Consider the following 19,868-nt stretch of genomic DNA (forward strand, 5'->3'; position numbering starts at 1 on the left):
TAATTTCATTTCTTTTAATTACACACACTTATTATTTAATTCGTTTAATATTTACAATATTTATATTACATTAAAACATATACAGTCAAGAATACGGTCTAACAATGAACATCCCATAAGACAAAATTTATGAGAATATCTAAAACGCAAAGAAATAATGAGAATCTGCTCATAAACCGAACCAATGTCGAACGAGTAGACCAATATGCATATTTTGGCACAATGATCAACTCCACAAATAATTACTTTCAGAAAACTAAAATTAGAATAGAAAAGGCTCGAGCGAATTTTAACAAAATGAGAAAAGTGCTGTGAACAAGAGATCTAAAGTTATATTGGCTAGGTGCAACGTTTTCTCGATTTTGTAAATTTTAAAAAGGGTAAAACCTTTAGTTGGCTGTATACCTTCGATAAAACAACGTGGAATGAAGTAAACACTTCTGTTGTATATAGGTATATGAATTTATTCAAATTCTTAAAATTTATCCACGAGGGAGTGGAAAATGTACAAAACGTTTTCGGTCAAACTGACCATCATCAGTGTAAACGTCCAGTCTACAAGTAATTGTAACTAGCTACTTCAATAGGTGTAAAAACCTCTAAATTACATTATTGTTACATTATACACACATCAAAATAATCTAGAGGACACCTATATTAACAGCTTTAAATTAATGTTTTATACACAGCTAATCGCTTTCCACTCGCAGGACCGTCTCCCGAAAAAAGCAAATACTATGCACTAAATAAAACAATATTTGGAAAGGAAGAAATAGATAAAGAAACAAAACTGAAGGTATACAACGCAATCTCTGTGCCAACTTTAATGTATGCAAGTGAGACATGGGTAAACAATGCAAAAATAGACAGTACAATAAACGCAGCGGAGATGAAGCAGCTAAGAAAAATAGCAGGAAAAACGAAATTGGACAGAATAAGAAATGAAGATATTAGACAAAGACTGAAACAGGAATCGATAATAACCAAGATACAAAAAAGAAAATTAAAATGGTATGGACACATTAACAGAATGGACCAGGGAAGACTACCAAAGCAGGTGATGGAATCGAAAAGATATGGTAAAAGAAGGAAAGGGAGGCCAAGGAAGAGATGGATCGATCAGATTATAGAAATTGGACAGGAAAAAGGAAAAACACAGCAACAAATGAAAGAGTTAGCAAAGGACCGCAAGAAATGGAAGAGATGGATAGAAGATGAATAAAACCTCCGACGCCCCTGAGGGGCATAAGGAGTTTCGAGAAAGAAGAGAGAGAAGAAATTAATGTTAGCTGCAAATACAAAAAAAAATATGATTTTATGATTTTTTGTTGTTTTTTCGATTATTGTACCAACTTGGACAATAATGCTGACAAGAATGGCTATAAAAAATAAAACAAAACTTCAGTATGCGTTTTTGTCTAAAAGATAAGAAGTTATATTTCTTTATAGGTACTTGATTTTCGATGTCTATTATGTAAATTTTTATTTAGTTTTGCAATTGCCAATAATGAAGAGACACCATTTTTTTTCGCGAAATGCAGTGACGTACTATCGGGATGCTTAGACCTGACAGAAGTCAAAGAGACCTGGCTGAGGTCTTCCACACGAACAGTAATGTCATTATTTTTTTGTGGTTAAGGTTTCATGGAATTGGTGACGTTGCTGGATACAGGCCGTACAAGGATAACCAACCAGATTGAAGACCGTTTTCATAAGTTGCAGGCTTTGCGAGATCTCACTATAACTGCATCACAATTACAAATGAGGCTGTAAGAGACTCATCAGGTGTATTTAAGTTGCCAAACCATTAGAAATAAACTGCATGCATTTGGTTTAGTAGCGCGTAGATCTGTGATAGTGCCTGTGTTATCCAGAGAAAATCGCACTCATCGACTTCAGTGGGCACAAGAACACGCAGATTGGGTTAAACGTAAGTGGGCCTCTACTTTATTCACAGATGGGTCTCGATTTGGATTTGCACCAGATACGAGACGGACAAGAATTTGGAGACGATCTGGCAATGCTGAACGATTGGTAGCCTTGCAGGAGGTTCATAGTCAGCAAGGCGGCAGAATAATGGTATGGGGTGGCATCATTCTTTGTGGAATAACCAATCTCGTTTTTCTGGAACAGTTTATAAATGCAACAGACTAACGCGATAATATTCTCGAACCTATTGTTGTACCCTTTACATAACAAGCCGGTTTCCAATTTCAATTAATGCACGACATTGCGCGTCTACATACTGACAGGATCTTCCAAACATTCCTCGAAGATAATGAAATTAAGGTTTTATCATGGCCTGCACATTCGCCAGATTTAAACCCAATTGAGTAAGTATGGGACATATTGGGCAGATGCATTTTACAACAAAATATTTAGTTCAATACAAGACAGCAACTGTTTGAGGGCCTTTCAATCGAGTGGAGCAGAATACCGCAGAAAGACACTTGTCATCTGATCATAAGTTAGACTAACAAATGTAGGGCAGTTAGTGATGTGCCGTGGGTATTTACTCGATGCATGGGTAAATATATAAATACCGGATATTTATCGGGTAAATACCCAAAAATATATTTACCTACCCAAATTTGGGTTTTTTCCTCTTTTTAACCTTAACTTTGTTTTTAAGATTTTAAAAGCTTGCAAGCAGGCAACCCGCATTTCGTCACACGGTTTGCGCTGGATGTAGGCCTGCCGGAGTAGACAAAGCATGCAAGAAGAATAAAATCAAACCTAACCTCATTTTTTCGCGTTTTTCTTATATTTCGAAGTAAGAAATTAGAACTGTTGTTTATTTTCATTAAAAATTCTTCCACTTGCACCCCCTTATAAACATGCCACGTAAAAAGCATGGCGTTTGGAACATTAACGAGAATAAATCTGTTAGTTGTAAATACTGTTCGAAGTGTTACAAGTTTGCGAATGTGAATAAAATGACTATTCGCGGTGTGCAAGTACTTGGAAGGGAATCGAGAAACGACCGTGCGCGAGTCGCGGAGAAATATTGCAACTATCTTAAATAATTCATATTGTCAATTGAAATTGTCAAATTGACGCACATTTCATACCTTCTGTCACTGAAGCAGAAAAATTATATATTGCTCCACAATATTGATATGATATGCAATTATTATAAAGGTAAATTTAATTAATTGTACTTTGAGTGCAGTACTGCATTTTAATAACTAATTTTATTTACTACATACAATTGTTCACGTTTTCATAACATACCCTGAATCTTATTTTTTCTTCTTACTATTTTTTTGGACTATGGCCTTGACAATTATCCAGTAACCAGGACTAATATAATTGGCCAATATAATTAACAGTGCGAATAAAAGTACAGAGCGAAGAAATAGGGGTCGCTTTGCCGAACTTGCACGGTCCCATAAGTGCCTCAAGTGTCATAAGGCAGCAAAGAAAATGATCAACCTAAAATCAGCTTCAACTTTGGAGTCAGCCAAAGTTGAGCACAGAGATAGAGAAACTGAGCAGGTGGTTTAAAATTCAACTAAAACTAAAAATAACAATTTTTTTGAGCATATAAACTTTTACATATGATTATATGATAGTCCAATTAGTCAATGGCTAATCAAGGTTTAAGGCCTTTGCCCATTTTCACGCTCATTGTGTTTAAGTGAAAAATTAAATAATTGAATTGTTTAATTAAAAGGTAAAGGGTAAAGGCGTAAAGGTAAAGGTGACATATATTTTTTCAGCTCGATCTAGATGAAGATGTAATAATATTGATCTACCACAATGTTTGAATCCAAGCACGCCTGCGAGAGAAAACCGTCCAAGTCCAAGCTCATCATGTCTATATTCTTCATCCATGTCAGGAATGTCAGGATGTGCTTCAAGGTCTTCCATTCCATTTAGAAGTACACACATTTCAGAAACTCCAATGAAATCAATGAGAAACAGGACTTACAGGACTAGGACCCCTAGTTCTTGTTCACATCATGCCTCTGCGGTTCCCTCTGCCTCTGGACGACAAACTGATTTGAAAGGGTTTCTGGACACGATGAGTGCTCAAGAAAATGTAAGTTTATTTTAAAACCTTTTGTATAATGAAATTGCCGTGCTTCCTTTTGTAGTGTCAAGTGTAATATTTTCCTTTTTGTTTTCAGAGCAATCTAAATAAATCTTTGGCCAAAGCGATTTTCGTAAGTGGATCACCATTATCTTTAGTAGAACACTCCTTATGGATTGCTTTTTTTAAGAAACTAAGACCTTCATATAAACTTCCAACCAGGAAATGTGTGTCCACTACTTTATTGGATAAAGAATATAACCAAATGAAAGCTGATCTTAGCTCCGATTTGGCTATTGCCAAAAATTTACATCTTCAATGTGAAGGCTGGAACAATATACGGAAGGAAAGTATTGTAAACTTTGTAATATCAAAGCCTGAGCCTATTTTTGTTGAGTTTCTTGCTACTGGAGAAAATAAACACACGGGAGACTATTTATGTAAAAAAATGTCAGAAATCATTGAGAAATACAACTCTGAGAAGTTCTCAGAGTTCTCTGATAATGCAGCCAATATGAAACAAGCATTTACTTTATTGACTGAAAAGTATGACCATCTTGTACCCTTGGGATGCCTTTGACATACCTTATAGTTACTCTGTAATGACATAATTAACTGTAAATCAGCACAAACATTCTTAAACAGTTGCACAGAGATAGTGAAATGCCAAAAAAATGTTCATATATTAAATGCCCTGTTTACTAAGACTAATAAGGAGAAAAATATAACAGTCAGTCTAAAATTGCCAGTGAAAACCCGCTGGGGTAGTTTTCTTTATACTCTACAAAGCCTCTTGCTTGCAAGAGCACACTGCAAATATTAGCAGTAAATGAACAGGCCACAGACTGTTTACCAAGAGAACTAAAGTCTCGAATTTTAGATTACAATGTTTTTTGGATTCGAGTTAAGAAATCAATATTAATTTTACAACCAATTGTAATTTTAACACAACAATTTGAATCAAATGCATGTTTAATCCATAAAGTGCACTACGCTTTTAATGATTTGCAGAAAAATCTTGTCCTTTTATTACCACAATCCCCACTTACAAAAGCCGAGGAGAATACTATTTTACAAAAAAATTGAAGAGAGGAAGCATATGGTTCTATAGACCAGGGCGCATCTGCATCAAATTTTTTTGCAGAAATTGCTTGAAAGTAACTTAAATAATAATATTTGAGTTATCCTCCCTCTCAAAAAGGTCCGGAACATTGTTTAAATAAGCAAAATGTCAAAAACTTAAGGAAAAATTCGATTTTTTTCTTCGTTTTTTAATTATAACTTTAAAAGTATTCATTTCCGAGAAAAGTTGTACTGACATAAAAGTTGCGTAATTAAATTTCCTACAATATAGACATGGTTAAAAATTTAAAAAATAGTCACCCTTGTTGCAAAATAGCAATAATTGCGAAAAAAACATACAAAAACAAGTATTCGCATTTTACGTTTTTCAACCATTTATGCTACACTTAGGACCTTCATATTTCACCCAGAAAAACTTTATGATACAGTAAAACAATACTGTAAATTTCATTTCAAATGCATGTTTAATCCATAAAGTGCATTACGCTTTTAATGATTTGTAGAAAAATCTTGTCCTTTTATTACCACAATCCCCACTTACAAAAGCCGAGGAGAGTACTATTTTACAAAAAATTTAAGAGAGGAAGCATATGGCTCTATAGACCAGGGCGCATCTGTAAAAATATTAGCACATTTGGACGTTGAGAGGCGACTCAAATTTTTTTGCAGAAATTGCTTGAAAATGACTCAAATAATAATATTTGAGTTATCCTCCCTCTCAAAAAGGTCCGGAATGTCCGAAAATTTTAACCAATTCTACATTATAGGAAATTTAATTACGCAACTTTTATGTCAGTACAACTTTTCTCAGAAATGAATAGTTTTAAAGTTATAATCAAAAAACCAATAAAAAAATCGAATTTTTCCTTCATATTTTGACATTTTGATTATTTAAACAATGTTCCGGACCATTTTGAGTATGAGGATAACTCAAATATTATTATTCGAGTTATTTTCAAGCAATTTCTGCAAAAAAAAATTGAGTCACCTCTCAATGTGCATCTCAAAACAGATGCGCCCTGGACTAGTAGGGCCAATTCATTTGGCTGCAGCACTATTAGATCCCTCGAGTCAGGGTTGCCATTTAACGCCAGTCGAGCATGTGGACGCAATGGACTTCATTCACAAAGTTGCTGACAAAATGAATATTGCCACTTCGGCTTCCAGTGACTTGGCCAATTATATTGCAAAGGATGGGCTATGGGGAAAAGAATTTGTGCGGATTTCTGCAGCATCAGTATCGCCATTGGTATGGTGGAAAGGAATCTGCAAAAGTAGTCGTCTTTCGGAAGTTACTGTTCGCATATTATTAGCTCTGCAGCAACTGAAAGATCGTTCAGTACGTTCAGTTGGATCCACAATAAAAAACGTAATCGTTTGACAAATACTAGGGCTGGAAAAATTACATATTTGGCTCACAACTGGAAATTACTACACGAAAACGAAAAAGGGAAACATGAAATTGATGAATTGACAACAGGCCAAGCTGAAGAGACACCAAATCCAAATAATGACTATATTGACCTCAGCGATGATGAGGGTGAAAATGAGAATGAAATCAGTGAGATGGATATCTCGTATAGAGATGATAGCTCAACAGCTAGTGAGAATGAGAATCTCAGTGATTTAGATTTTAGTATGTAATATGTGGTAATGTTTCAATTTCTTGAAAATTTTTTTTTATTAACAACTAATTTTTTAATAATAAAAAACCCATATAAATACCCAAATCGGGTAAAAACCCTGGGTATTTACCCAAAATATATTTACCGGTTATTTACCCATCACTAAGGGCAGTATCCCACAACAGTGGAGGTCATTCACTATACTAAGTTAACTTAAGACTACTTTGATGGGAGTTGAGGTAAAACAAATTAGTTTTTTTATTTTTTTTTATGTTAGCACTTTTTGACTTATGGAGTTCTCTCTTAATTTTTTTAAAAGCTATTACGATAATTCTAAGAAAAAATGTTTATTTTGTATTCAGGACACTTGTTTATAACTTTTTTTTTAAATATTTGAAATCCAATAATCTCGCATTTTTATTTTTGTCCCCTAGATTATTTTGATGTGTGTATATTAAAAAGTAAACGACATAAGTCGATGTCCTAAGATTTTAAAGTTCACATGTGGATGTACTTCATCCTTGCTCGAAAATTGCACAAGGTACTTGTGTTCAAGTGAGAGGTTAGCAACCAACTGTACACTGAACTTTTACACTGATGATGGTCAGTTTGACCGAAAACGTTGTGTACATTTTCCACTCCATCGTGGATAAATTTTAAGAATTTTAACAAATTCATATACCTATAAACAAAAGAAGTGTTTACTTCATTCCACGTTGTTAATTCTGAAAATATCATGAACAGAACACAGAATGCTTAAGAAATAAAAAAGTACCATAAAATATCATTTCATAACAATACTAAAATACAGGGTGTTCCATTTAAGAAAACTTAGAAAATACCCACTCCGAGTTTCGATCAACCCTGTATATTAAAATTTAACATTTAGCTCTACTACTAATTTTTAACAATAATAGTAGACTATGTTAATAATCGTTTGAACATACATAGAGTTTTTGATGTCAAACTACTACAATTCTACAGGGTGTGAATGTTGCTACGAAATTAACCTTTGGATGACCAAGCGGGGAAATTGTGACCCCAGCGTATGTTTTTCTTTAATAAATTCAAAAGTAGTTTTAATTTTTAACTCATTATTTTTTTATTTGACTTTAATATCATTCTAGATATCCTCATATTTTGAAATAAAAAAAATCCCTATATTTTACGAATAAAAAATATATTCTGAAGTTGATGTTTAGTAAAATACTGTCTATTATGTGTAATTCCAAGTAGTTTTACGTTAATGACGTCGACTTTGCAAAGTAACAATACACTTACTCAACATACACACTACACATGACACTAATACTCATGTTGTGACTGGCCAAATGACAAAGTCCATGCCATAAAAAAATAAAAAAAAAAAAAAAAAAAAAAAAATAAAAAAAAACCTTCATTTTTTTGTTAATTGTCATTTTTGACCTGGGGTCATTTCCCCCGCCTTGGTCATCCGTGTAACAAAAAAAGGTTGGTAATCGGAAGGTTAATAAAAAAACGTAATTATCTTTTAAACTACCCCATATAATGGCATATAACATTACAAAACCCCATATTTTATGACAGAAGACATCGAGAAGAATCTAAAAATGTAAACATATACAGGGTATCTCATTTAAAAGAACGAAGGAACAAGTAACTTCCGATATAACCGGAAGTACGAATAGATGAAAATATATTCATTAAACAAATCACTCCACTTCAAAACCCCTTCATTCCAATTTTCATGATTCAGTTAACTCTAGTCTCGGGATATGTCTAATTCCCCGTTTATCTCCCTGTATATATCCACTAATATTATACTATACATCTACTAACATCACCATAACCACCAACACCATAACATCAGAATATCATGCGGCTTATTAGAATTAAATTTTTGAAAAAACAATTAAATTCATATTATTTTACCTCTTATTTTTAAAATCTTGTTTTCCACTTTCCATGGAATATCTATGGGCTGGGCGAGTACTGCCAGAAGCTTCGTTGTCGTTATTCTCACTAAAACTGAAAACATAACCAAAGAGTCATCTGGCGATAAAAAACACCAGCAGTTCAAATAAAGTTTTCACAGATTATAATTATAGAGGGCAGTGAATCTACGAATGCACCATAAGTCACAGATGCACTTAACTGTTGAATTACTGCTTTCCTAATTACTTTTAGAGACCCACTGATTAAACCGATATTCGAGTCTTCAGCGAAAATAAAGTCGAATTTTTCGGCGAAGCCCGAATCACAAAAGAATCAAACATGAGTAAGTCAAACCCTGAATCTCGAGATACTGGTGTTACGATTCCCACCATCACTTTTATTTATGTATTCGATATTATTCTTTTTGTTCCAGGCCCGGTCCATAATAGACGTCCATCAAGTTAGGAGAACAAAGTCAGCAGAACACAGTTATTCTTAAGCACACAAGCTAGCAGAACAGTAGTTCAAAAATTTTATAAATCATTTTATCATCGTTTAAAAAATTTATTGCCCTTCTTCTTTAAAAGTTATCGTATGTTCTGATAACTTGATAATCAAGCTAACAGAACAGTAGTTCAAAAATTTGATAAATCATTTATAATTGAATGCCAAAGTATTCTCTGAATTAAATGCAAATTTAATGTTCCAAGAAAAAAATTATTGTTCTTCTTCTTTAAAAGTTATAGCATATTCTGTTAACTTGATAATCCAGCTAGCAGAACAGTAGTTCAAAAATTGATAGATCATTTATAATTGAATGCCAAAGTATTCTCTGAATTAAATGCAAATTTAATGTTCCAAGAAAAAATTTATTTTTCTTTTTTCTAAGTTATCGCATGTTCTGCTAACTTGATTTCAAGCTAGCAGAACAATAGTTCAAAAATTAATAAACCTTTTATAACTGAATACCAGAGTATCCTCTGAATTAAATGCAAAAATGCTCAAAAAAATTTATTCCACTATTTTTAAAAAAGTTATCGTATGTTCTGCCAACTTGCTTTTAAGCTAGTTGCAGTAGTTCAAAAATTGATAAATTATTTATAATTGAATACCAGAGTATTCAATTATATGTATATACAGGGTGTTCAGAAACTCTACCGACAAACGAAGACAGGAGATTCTTCAGATAATTTTAAGACAATTTAGTCCGAAAATGCTTCCTATGAACACAAGAGCAATGAATTTTTCTTCGAACATTAAATTTGCCTTTAGTACAGATCACGTGACCCGTCAAAATAGCCCGGTCAAAACAGCCCCGTCAAAATAGCCCGAACACAAAATAGCCTCGACAAAATAGCCCGCAACCAAAATAGCCCCGACAAAATAGATCGCACACAAAATAGCCCCGGTCAAAACAGCCCCGGCTAAAATAGCCCCGCCTAAAACAGCCTCTTATAAACAATTACATAATTATTTATACAAGGTGTCCAAAAACTTTTTTTTAATTTAAATTATTTGACAAAAAGTAAGAATTTATTTAATTTATTTAATTTAAAATGCATTTTACTGTTGCCCGAAAACAGAAAAAAATGTTTATATTATAAATTAACATTGATTTTCGCTTAACTTAAGTGTTCAAACTTCCAAGAGGCAGGAAAGACAGGACTCGAGTTCTCTGAAAAGACAATTTTTAGTTAATGTGGTTAAGATAACCATCTGAATAGAGGATAATTACCATTTCTGAAAAAAATGTATTTTTAAGGAATTATTTGATGATGAATTCTGAAGGGAGCTTTTTTTTCGGGCTATTTTGTCGGGGCTATTTTGTCGGAGCTATTTTGTCGGCGGGCCATTATTCCCCGGCTATTTTGTCTGCAGGCTATTTTGTCGGAGCTATTTTGTGTGCGGGATATTATGTCGGGGCTATTTTGACGGAGCTTTTTTGACGGGGCTATTTTGACGGGGTACCACAGATCATACTTGGCATTCAATTATAAATGATTTATCAATTTTTAAACTACTAGAACATACAATAACTTTTAAAGAAGTAGAGCAATAAATTTTTTCTTGGAACATTAAATTTGCATTTAATTCAGAGAATACTTTGGTATTCAATTATAAATGATTTATCAAATTTTTGAACTACTGTTCTGCTAGCTTGATTATCAAGTTAGCAGAACATGCGATAACTTTTAAAGAAGCAGAGCAATAAATATTTTCTTGGTACATTAAATTTGCATTTAATTTAGATAATACTTTGGCATTTAATTATAAATGATTTATCAAATTTTTGAACTACTGTTCTGCTAGCTTGCAAGTTAGCAGAACATGCGTTAACTTTTAAAGAAGAAGAGCAATAAATTTTTTCTTGGAACATTAAATTTGCATTTAATTCAGGGAATACTTTGGCATTCAATTATAAATGATTTATCAAATTTTTGAACTACTGTTCTGCTAGCTTGATTATCAAGTTAGCAGAACATGCGATAACTTTTAAAGAAGAAGATTTTTTTCTTGGAACATTAAATTTGCATTTAATTCAGAGGTTACTTTGGTATTCAATTAATTATAAATGATTTATCAAATTTTTGAACTACTGTTCTGCTAACTTGATTATCAAGTTAGCAGAACATGCGATAACTTTTAAAAGAAAATAGGAATAAATTTTTTCTTGGAACATAAATTTGCATTTAATTTACACTTATTTATGTTATGGTATAAGAATAACTGTGTTCTGCTGACTTTGTTCTGTTCATTTGATGGACGTCCATAATAGTGGAAAACCTAGGGTCGTAGTTTATAAGTTAAATTGTTAGGGCGTTAGACCCCAGTCGAGGTTTGAATGGAGTGAATTAAATTAATCAAATAAATACCTTGTACAAATTAGAAAAATTGTATGTTCTTTAGTATATGTGTTATAGATCATTGTAAATAAGTTTGTGTAAATACGTTAAAAAAAAGATAATAAACTAAGTGTTTTCATTTAAAATAAAAATAAATAAAGTGTTAAAAATATAAATAAAGTAAAGAACTCGTTACATTGGTGTTAGAAGTGAAAACAAATTCGTAAATAAATTGTGTAACCATGACCTCAATAAATGATTTGAGAGTAATTGAGTTGCGAAAGCAGCTCGAGGATCTAGAATAAGACTCTGCTGGAAAAAGGTTGTAAACCTTACTATTGCTCTTCGAGGAGACGCTTTTAATGTGCTTCAGTCCATAGCCGTACAGGAGACAGATGATTTCGAACATCATAGGAAGAGACGAAACATGCGATATGGCCACGAACATTTTGTCCTAGTCGCAGTTTAAAAATCGAAAACAAAAGAGAGATGAAGCTCTTCAGGAATACGAAGTAGATATTGCCAGGTTAGTACAATATGCTTAGCCAACAGCTCTCGAAGACATAATGGAAACATTGGCTGTTCAAACATTTACTGATGGTCTTCGTGACTTGAAATGCAGAGAACATTGCGATTAGATCGTCACAAGATGCTGGTCGATCTCTTGTCAACCGCCATCGAATACGAATCAGTACAGTAAAGCGAGGAATGTGAAAGTGGACCACCTACACGATGGACAGACGACGTCAAAAGGATTGCTGGGAATTGGTTGCAGAAAGCCCAAGATCGACAAAACTGGAAGAAATTAGGGGAGGCCTATGTTCAACTTTGGATGCAGAAGGCTGGATGATGATGATGATGATGCGAAAGTGGAAGATGATGAAGACAAACTTGACTAGCTTGTTAATATGATGAAAGGCGTTACAGCCAAGAAAACGAAAACCATAAGATGCTGGAATGGTGGTGAATTTGGAAACCTACGAAGTTCATGTAAGCAACCTAGGTACAATACAAATCAAAAGACTAACCAGCAAGAAAACTAGAACGGGTCGGCCTTAGGGGGCTGTAGTGGGGTCTTAGGACTGTTATAAACAGCCGTAAGAAATTTCTACTAATGAGGTTGTAACTGAGGACGGACAGATCCAGGTACAATGAAGAATGGACCGTGATAGTGTGACGTCAAAACGTCAAAAGTTTTCCAAACACGTTGTGTCTAGGTATACGCTAACGTGTACGCAAATAAAAAAGTTAGGTAGAATTAAACGTCATAACAAATATTTTTCTATCAAACAAACACTAAACATATCAAAATAGCGTGTATCAAAATATACAGTCACTGCCCACGCTAAATAGTCACTAGCTTGATGAAGTTTAACTTTTTTATTTGCGTACATTTTAGCGTGTACCTAGACACAACGTGTTTGGAAACCTATTTTTGACGTTTTGACGTCACGACTATCACGGTCCATTACAACAGAAAAGTTCGTCGATAATGTCATAGTTGCTGACATCGCAGAGGATGTTATATTAGGAATTGACGTAATGCATTTGCATGGATTTCAATTGGATTTTAAGAATAAAGTAATTAAAGTTGGCAATTTAGAAATATTCCTTCATTCACATGATGCCAGCACTATGCAAGCAGACAAAAGAAGATACAATTTGTGGCTCCAAGGAGTGAAACGATCGTAGTAGCGCGGCTACAGGGAATTGTGGAAGAAGGAACACCTGTTATGATGGAGCCATGGAACCACGATGAGGAGGTTGGCTGAGGAATCAAAATTGGAAAGGAATTGGTTACTTCTGCTAAAGAAATTCCTGTAAGACTGATTAATATCAATGACTACCCAGTGACCATCAAGAGACAAAGGTAGGAACTTGTGTACCAGTGACGTCCATAATCCGTCAGACGACAACATCCGATAATTCCAACGACAAATTCGACCAAATGCTTGTAGTTGCGGGCCAGTCTCAAAGTCAGGCGTTCGACGGTATTGTGACATCTTATTAATTAAATTGTTTTCTACGTTGGACTTGAAGTCTGGATATTGGCAGGTAGAAATGGACCCAAGAGAAGACAGCCTTCACCACAGGATCTGTATTGCAGCAATTCAACGTTATGTCATTTGAACTCTGCAATGCTCCTGCAACATTTGAGAGGCTTATGGAAAATGTGTTGGAAGGTTCATCTTGAAAAACTTGCCTTATCTTGAAAAAGCAAACGTGAGTCCGTCGCTAAAACTACAACGTTGACTTCCGGAAGACAAAACGGGCCGAGAAATTAGTTTTGATCCTTTTTAGACACAAGGCGCCAGAATGTCTAGATGTATTTAGTTATATTTATTCGATATTATTCTTTTTGTTCCATTCCCGGTCTAGAATACTGAAGAGCATAGGTTCGTAGTATTTAAGTTCTTTAGACCCTGTCTTTGAGATTTGAATATCGTTTATTAAACTCAGAGGATAGGATAGGATAGCAGAGGATAGGATAGTACGAATAGCACGAGATAAGTCACCAAATGGACGAAGAAGTATTGGCAGACCAAGAAAAAGGTGGTGCGATAACCTAAACAATTTAGGAGGATAATATTGAAGAAGAAACAGGCTTTAAAGCCTACATACAAGAAGGAAGAAGAAGAAGAAGTTTATTAAACTCTTTAAAAACCTGCTACAAATTAGATAACTACATGTTTTCTAAGTTATAATTCTTTAGGGCACGATAGAGAGTGAATGTAAATGTGCGCGATTTCATCAAAACTATTGGTGCTGGGCGCAGATGCGCAATACGTTTGCTCTGATTGGGTGTTCAAATGACATGTCAAAAATTATCCAATATGGCAGCTGTGACGCCGCTATGGTTTGTTATGGTTAAGTTGTGTTTTAAAATTTGTGAAAACAGAGACAAAAGTGAGTTAATAGTTTTACTGACTTTTTAAATAGTTTTTTTTTTATATATTTTTGGACTTATTAATACAGAAAAAAAGAGTACTTTGTGCGCACATAAAAAGTTATACTTCTATTTTTATGATTTCAACGAAACAAATATACCTATTTTAAACATTTTAATTGTACCTATTTTTATTTACCAGGAGAATTTTATAAAGTCACAGACGTCTGCCTGTTATTATTGCCCAAATGTCACAATAGCAATCAACCTCCATATCCAATCTCAAAAAATAAAACTAAAAAGGGGAGTTAGACAAGGAGACAACATGTCACCAAAACTATTCAATGCCGTAATTTGCCGTAATTCAGCATGCATTCCAGATGTTAGAATGGGAAAACAGAGGTTTGAATTTCGATGGCGAAAGGTTGAACCACCTACGATTTGCAGATGACATAGTTTTAACGACCGACGATTTAAAGGAAGCCCACGAAATGCTGCAAGAACTACGAGTTTTTCAAAAAGTAGGGTTGGAAATAAATTTTGGGAAAACAAATGATGACCAATTTAGTACCTAGCGGACCATTAAAACTAGAAAACTGCCATATCGAAATAATTGACAAATACATCTATCTGGGCCACGAAATACAAATAAGTAGACACAACCAAACATGCGAATTATCTAGAAGAATAGCTTTAGGATGGGCAGTGTATGGCAAACTAAGAGACGTGTTCAAGGAAAACATCCCAATAAAGCTAAAAAGAAAAGCATTTAACCAGTGCGTACTTCCGGTGCATCAATAAGAAAATTACAAGTAGCACAACGAAAATTGGAAGGATCCATGCTTGGCCTAACTTTGAGAGACAGAATACGAAATGATGAGTTACGGCGAAGAACTGAAGTGGAAGACACCATAAAACGCATTACGAAGTTGAAGTGGAAATGGTCAGGACACGTCGCAAGACAGAGAGAGACAACAGATGGACAAAGAAGATTTTAGATTGGCGGCCAAGGATAGACAAGCGAAGTCGTGGAAGACCACCTGCCAGATATACAGACGATATTAAGAGAATAGCGACAAACTGGATTGCAGCTGCGCAGGACAGAGAAGGGTGGAGACATCTTGAGGAGGCCTATGTCCGACAGTGGACAAATTTGGCTGTGTGATGATGAATCAAAAGCGACACTGAAGAGACTAGAAATGTGTTGTTTCTTACTGTTGTTTTCAAATACATCTGACAAGTAAGCTGTACTAAGTCGGCAACAACTTGGAACTTGTAGCAGTTTGTTAAGGAACTGTGAAAATACAACAAAGTCACTTTGCTATGGATGCCAGGGAATAATGGAACTGCTGATAACAAGGTAACTCATAGTCTTCCGAAATGTGAAGCTAGTACTCCTTTTATCGAACAAGAACCATTGTGCGTTAAAAAAAAGCCACATCGGAGAAGATCCAAAAATGGAAACAAAAAGGAACTTAGTTCGGTCTTCTTGTTACGTTACCTATCCGTCCTGCATGTTGGCGAGCAGCATGGCAATCCTAACTTTGCTTGCACCTATCCGGAATAGTCCAGTTGTAGACGTATTCAACCACTTTTCTCAGAGTTTAAAGCCAAGATATTTTTCTTCTCCATGGTCCTCTCTTTCCGACTACCTTGGCCTTTAGTTATGGTATAGTGAGAAATTGCTTTAAAAAGGCATTTAAGATGCACGTATTTTACACAGGGTGTCAAGAAACTCTACCGACAAAAGAAGACAGGAGATTCCTCAGATAATCTTAAGACAATTTAATCCAATTTACCTAGTCCGAAAATGCTTTCTAAGGGAACTACAGCTATTTGAAGATGGCGTCGTATAATTAGTTTTTCTTAAATACCCCCAGAACGCTTCTATTTAGAAAAACGAAAATTGGTAATGTACCCTCGGAGATCGCTGGGAAAATGTACACTCAAAATAACAAAATTCAGTTTGGCAACACTGTGTTAATGTTGATAGTAACATATCTCTCTTAAGATAAACATAAGTGTAAGTTAGTCCAAACAAATTAATATATTTTTTTGCCAACAAAAATGAGATTTTTCAACCAAATAATGTTTCAAATATGATGTGCAAAATAATTTTTAATTGGGTTCTGTTAATGAGCTTGCTTTTTTTGTCATTAAAGTAGAAAAAACTTGAAATTTCACTCATTAAATCATTATCGTCTTAATTATTTTAACTGTACTAATATCCATCTACTAATTCGGAAGGATTAATGGGTTGTTAAAACATTTTATCTGTAGCGGCTTCTGGAATATCTTAAAAATATCGAATTTCATTGATAAAATGCGCATATCCCACCGATCCTCGCTTCGATCATACACGTATTTACCTTCTAGAGATAAATCGATTCCATCCATTGCGAATTTCTAATACCCGTCATAGGCGTCCGTTTTGGGTAGGGCAACGGTTATTTTATCGCATAACTTTTTTGTCTTTAATTTTTAAGCATTTTTGGATCTGGATTATTAAATTATGAGGTATTTTAGTATTAAAAGGTACTCTTGCTTATTTATCTTCCAGAGATAAATCGATTCCTTCCATTGCGAATTTCTAGTACCGGTCATAGGCGTCCGTTTTGGGTAGGGCAACAGTTATTTTATCGCATAACTTTTTTGTCTTTAATTTTTAACCCAGGAACAGTCGCGTTCTTTTCTGTCACGTAATCGGTCCTGCGTTAGATTTTATCTAACAATACGAATTTAAATACGAATTTACAACAAATTTTTATTTTATGGTATTTTTATTAATTTGTTATGTTAGACATATTATTTATAACAATTGAATGGTGGGCCGTAACAATGTTGTAAGCGACAGAATTAAGATTATGCAAGAGATGGAAAAAATTTATTGACAAGTCATTTATGACAATACGGATACCAATATTGCGGTATGAAAACTCAGGGAAGGCAAAATGTTTTTAGCCTGATTGAAAGATTCTCGCATTGGTCTTTGGATATACAATAATATTGCATTAAAACCTCACTTTGACCCAATCTGTCGCTGACAACATTGTTGCAGCCCACCGTTCAATTATTGAAGCTAATTGGTTCTCACCAAAGTCATAAATTCCACAAAAAGGAGAAGAAGAAAAAAAAAACCTACACACTACTACACCCTTACTCGAGGCACTTACGAGTGGAAAGTTATGTCGCAAAATTTTTCGTCAAGTTATCACGAAAAAAGATAAAATGTTAGATTTTTTTCTAACGGCGTGATTGCTCCCGGATTAAGCATTTTTGACTCTGGATTATTAAATTGTGAGGTATTCTAGTATTAAAAGGTACTCTTGCTTTAAGTCAATAGGATACACTGTTTCCTAGAAAAATCGATTTGAAAATTTTTCGGCTTTTGAATAAAAAAAAAAAAAAAAAAATTAAAAAAAAACTAGAAAAACAAAAACTGGTACGTTTATTTGTATTCCAGAAATGAATCGATTTCATTAATTGCGAATTTCTAGTACCGATCATATGCGTCCGTTTTGGGTGGCTCAATGGTTAATTTATTGCACAACTTTTTGTCTTTAGTTTTTAACCATATTTGACATTACATTATAAAATTATGAGGTATTCTAGTAGTAAAAGTTACTCTTGATTTAAGATGGTAAAATACATCGTTTTTTTTTTAAATTTAAAATTTTTTTCAAATTAAAAAACGAAAAATTTTTAAATTAATTTTTCTAGAAAACGGTGTATCCTATCGACTTTCCCCTGGAAGATAAATATGTGTACCAATTTTCGTTTTTTTAACTAGAAGCGTTCTGGAGGTATTTAGAGGAATCTCCTGTCTTCGTTTGTCGGTAGAGTTTCTGGACACCCTGTATATTGTACATATTATTTATACTATAATAAATTTAAATTATGTATACAAAATTTTATTTTCCAAACATTTATACCCAGTTCACCGTCACTGAATAGTCAGATCCTTCCTTTCCTTTTAATTTTAACTTCTGAAATATATTGTCTCAGCTACCTGCATTTCACAATACAGGGAGTATACCGTGAAAGATTAAAGACACATTTATAATGAAGAAATGCTTACGAGTCGCTTTAATTTTTTGAACGACCCTCTAGTGTTTCCGACACATTTTTGAATTTATAATGAGTTGCTATGCTACCAACCTAAGGAAACAGAATATAACTTTTAACGTCACACTTTTTTAAAACATGCGATAAGTAACAAGCGAAATATACTCACTTATCCCTTTTACCATACTGCCCTCCACCTCCCATTGAATGTCTTTGGTTTGGCGGGCGAGGTGAGCGAAAACTATCAGAAGATTGATGGAATGAACCTTCGTTTCTATTATTATTCCCAGCATTATCTCCTATCAGAGTTTGTTTACAGCTAAAAATGTAACAAATGAGTCATGCCACTGATAAATATTATTTTGTACTATTGAATAGGGAACTTGCGCATTTTTTTATTACATAATAATGTTCAGTTTTGTTTAAAAATGAGATTTATGTAATGTATGTCATTGTAATAACAAAGAAGTACAAATTTAAAATCTTCTGTGTATTTAAAATAGTTCAAACGACCCGTGACGTCACCTAATTATATTTTATTTATGTTCACGGTTATTAGACATTTTTACTAAGGTTGTCTTGTCCGACGGTGGTGGGGAGAGTGGGGAGACTTAAATTTTTGACTTTACGTCACAAGAATACACAATCCCATTTTTAAATGATTTTCGTTCATTGAATGTGTATTTATTATAATATATAATATATTATATATAAAATATAATAATATATAATTATTGCGAATGTATGTGTATTATTTGTGTTATTATTTATCTTATATCCTAATTTACTTTACATTTTTGTACATATTTGTAATTTTGGTGCTGTTTCCCGTAAAAACTTATTTTGAATTATTCATGAAGTTGTGTACATCGTACCTATTGTAGGAGCTTAAATAATAATAAAATATATTTATAAGGTAGGTTAAAACGTTCAAATTTCATTATGTATTAACGTAATAATAATGTTAATGACATTTTAGAATGCCAGGTACAGGCTGTAGTGTGGTCAAATTTATTACCTATTATTTAAATTCTTACAATAAATTATACAAGTACATAATTCTAATTCACATAATCCTAGCTGATCTCTAAGGATGGTATGTATTCAATAGTTAATCCAGTATTAATTGAAATTCAACGACAAATTTTCTGTGTAGAATGGAGATTGAAGTCCTAGATTTCCGTAAATATTGCATTAACTGATGGAGTAAATATCAACACCTTTCCATAATTAGGTATTGTATTCCACTAAACATCTTTATTTCTTAACTATCTTTACTATTTTCCATACATCAAAGACATAAAAATACCGATTAATCATACGATTCAAATTACAATATACTCGTGACATATTCGAGCTCTTAATGTTCATTGGTTAGTCGATGTAGACAACCGTAGTAAATGTCTAAGAACCGT

The 19,868-nt window shown here is 33.7% G+C and overlaps 1 protein-coding gene across 5 annotated transcripts in view; it reads right to left on the reverse strand.

Moving 5' to 3' along the window:
- The window catches only part of LOC114333462 (uncharacterized), a 230,962-nt gene that overhangs the window by 137,445 nt on the left and 73,649 nt on the right, over window positions 1–19,868 (reverse strand). For 4 of the 5 annotated variants that reach the window (XM_050648583.1, XM_050648585.1, XM_050648582.1 and 1 more), the window contains 2 exons: window positions 18,623–18,772; window positions 8,656–8,751 (listed from right to left, as the gene is read on the reverse strand). In XM_050648583.1, coding sequence (XP_050504540.1) covers window positions 8,656–8,751; window positions 18,623–18,772 — 246 coding nt within the window. The remainder of the gene's footprint in view (window positions 1–8,655; window positions 8,752–18,622; window positions 18,773–19,868) is intronic. The other variant, XM_050648584.1, reaches the window with a different exon arrangement.

This window comes from Diabrotica virgifera, chromosome 4 (assembly GCF_917563875.1).
Source record: "Diabrotica virgifera virgifera chromosome 4, PGI_DIABVI_V3a".
NCBI lineage: Eukaryota > Metazoa > Arthropoda > Insecta > Coleoptera > Chrysomelidae > Diabrotica > Diabrotica virgifera.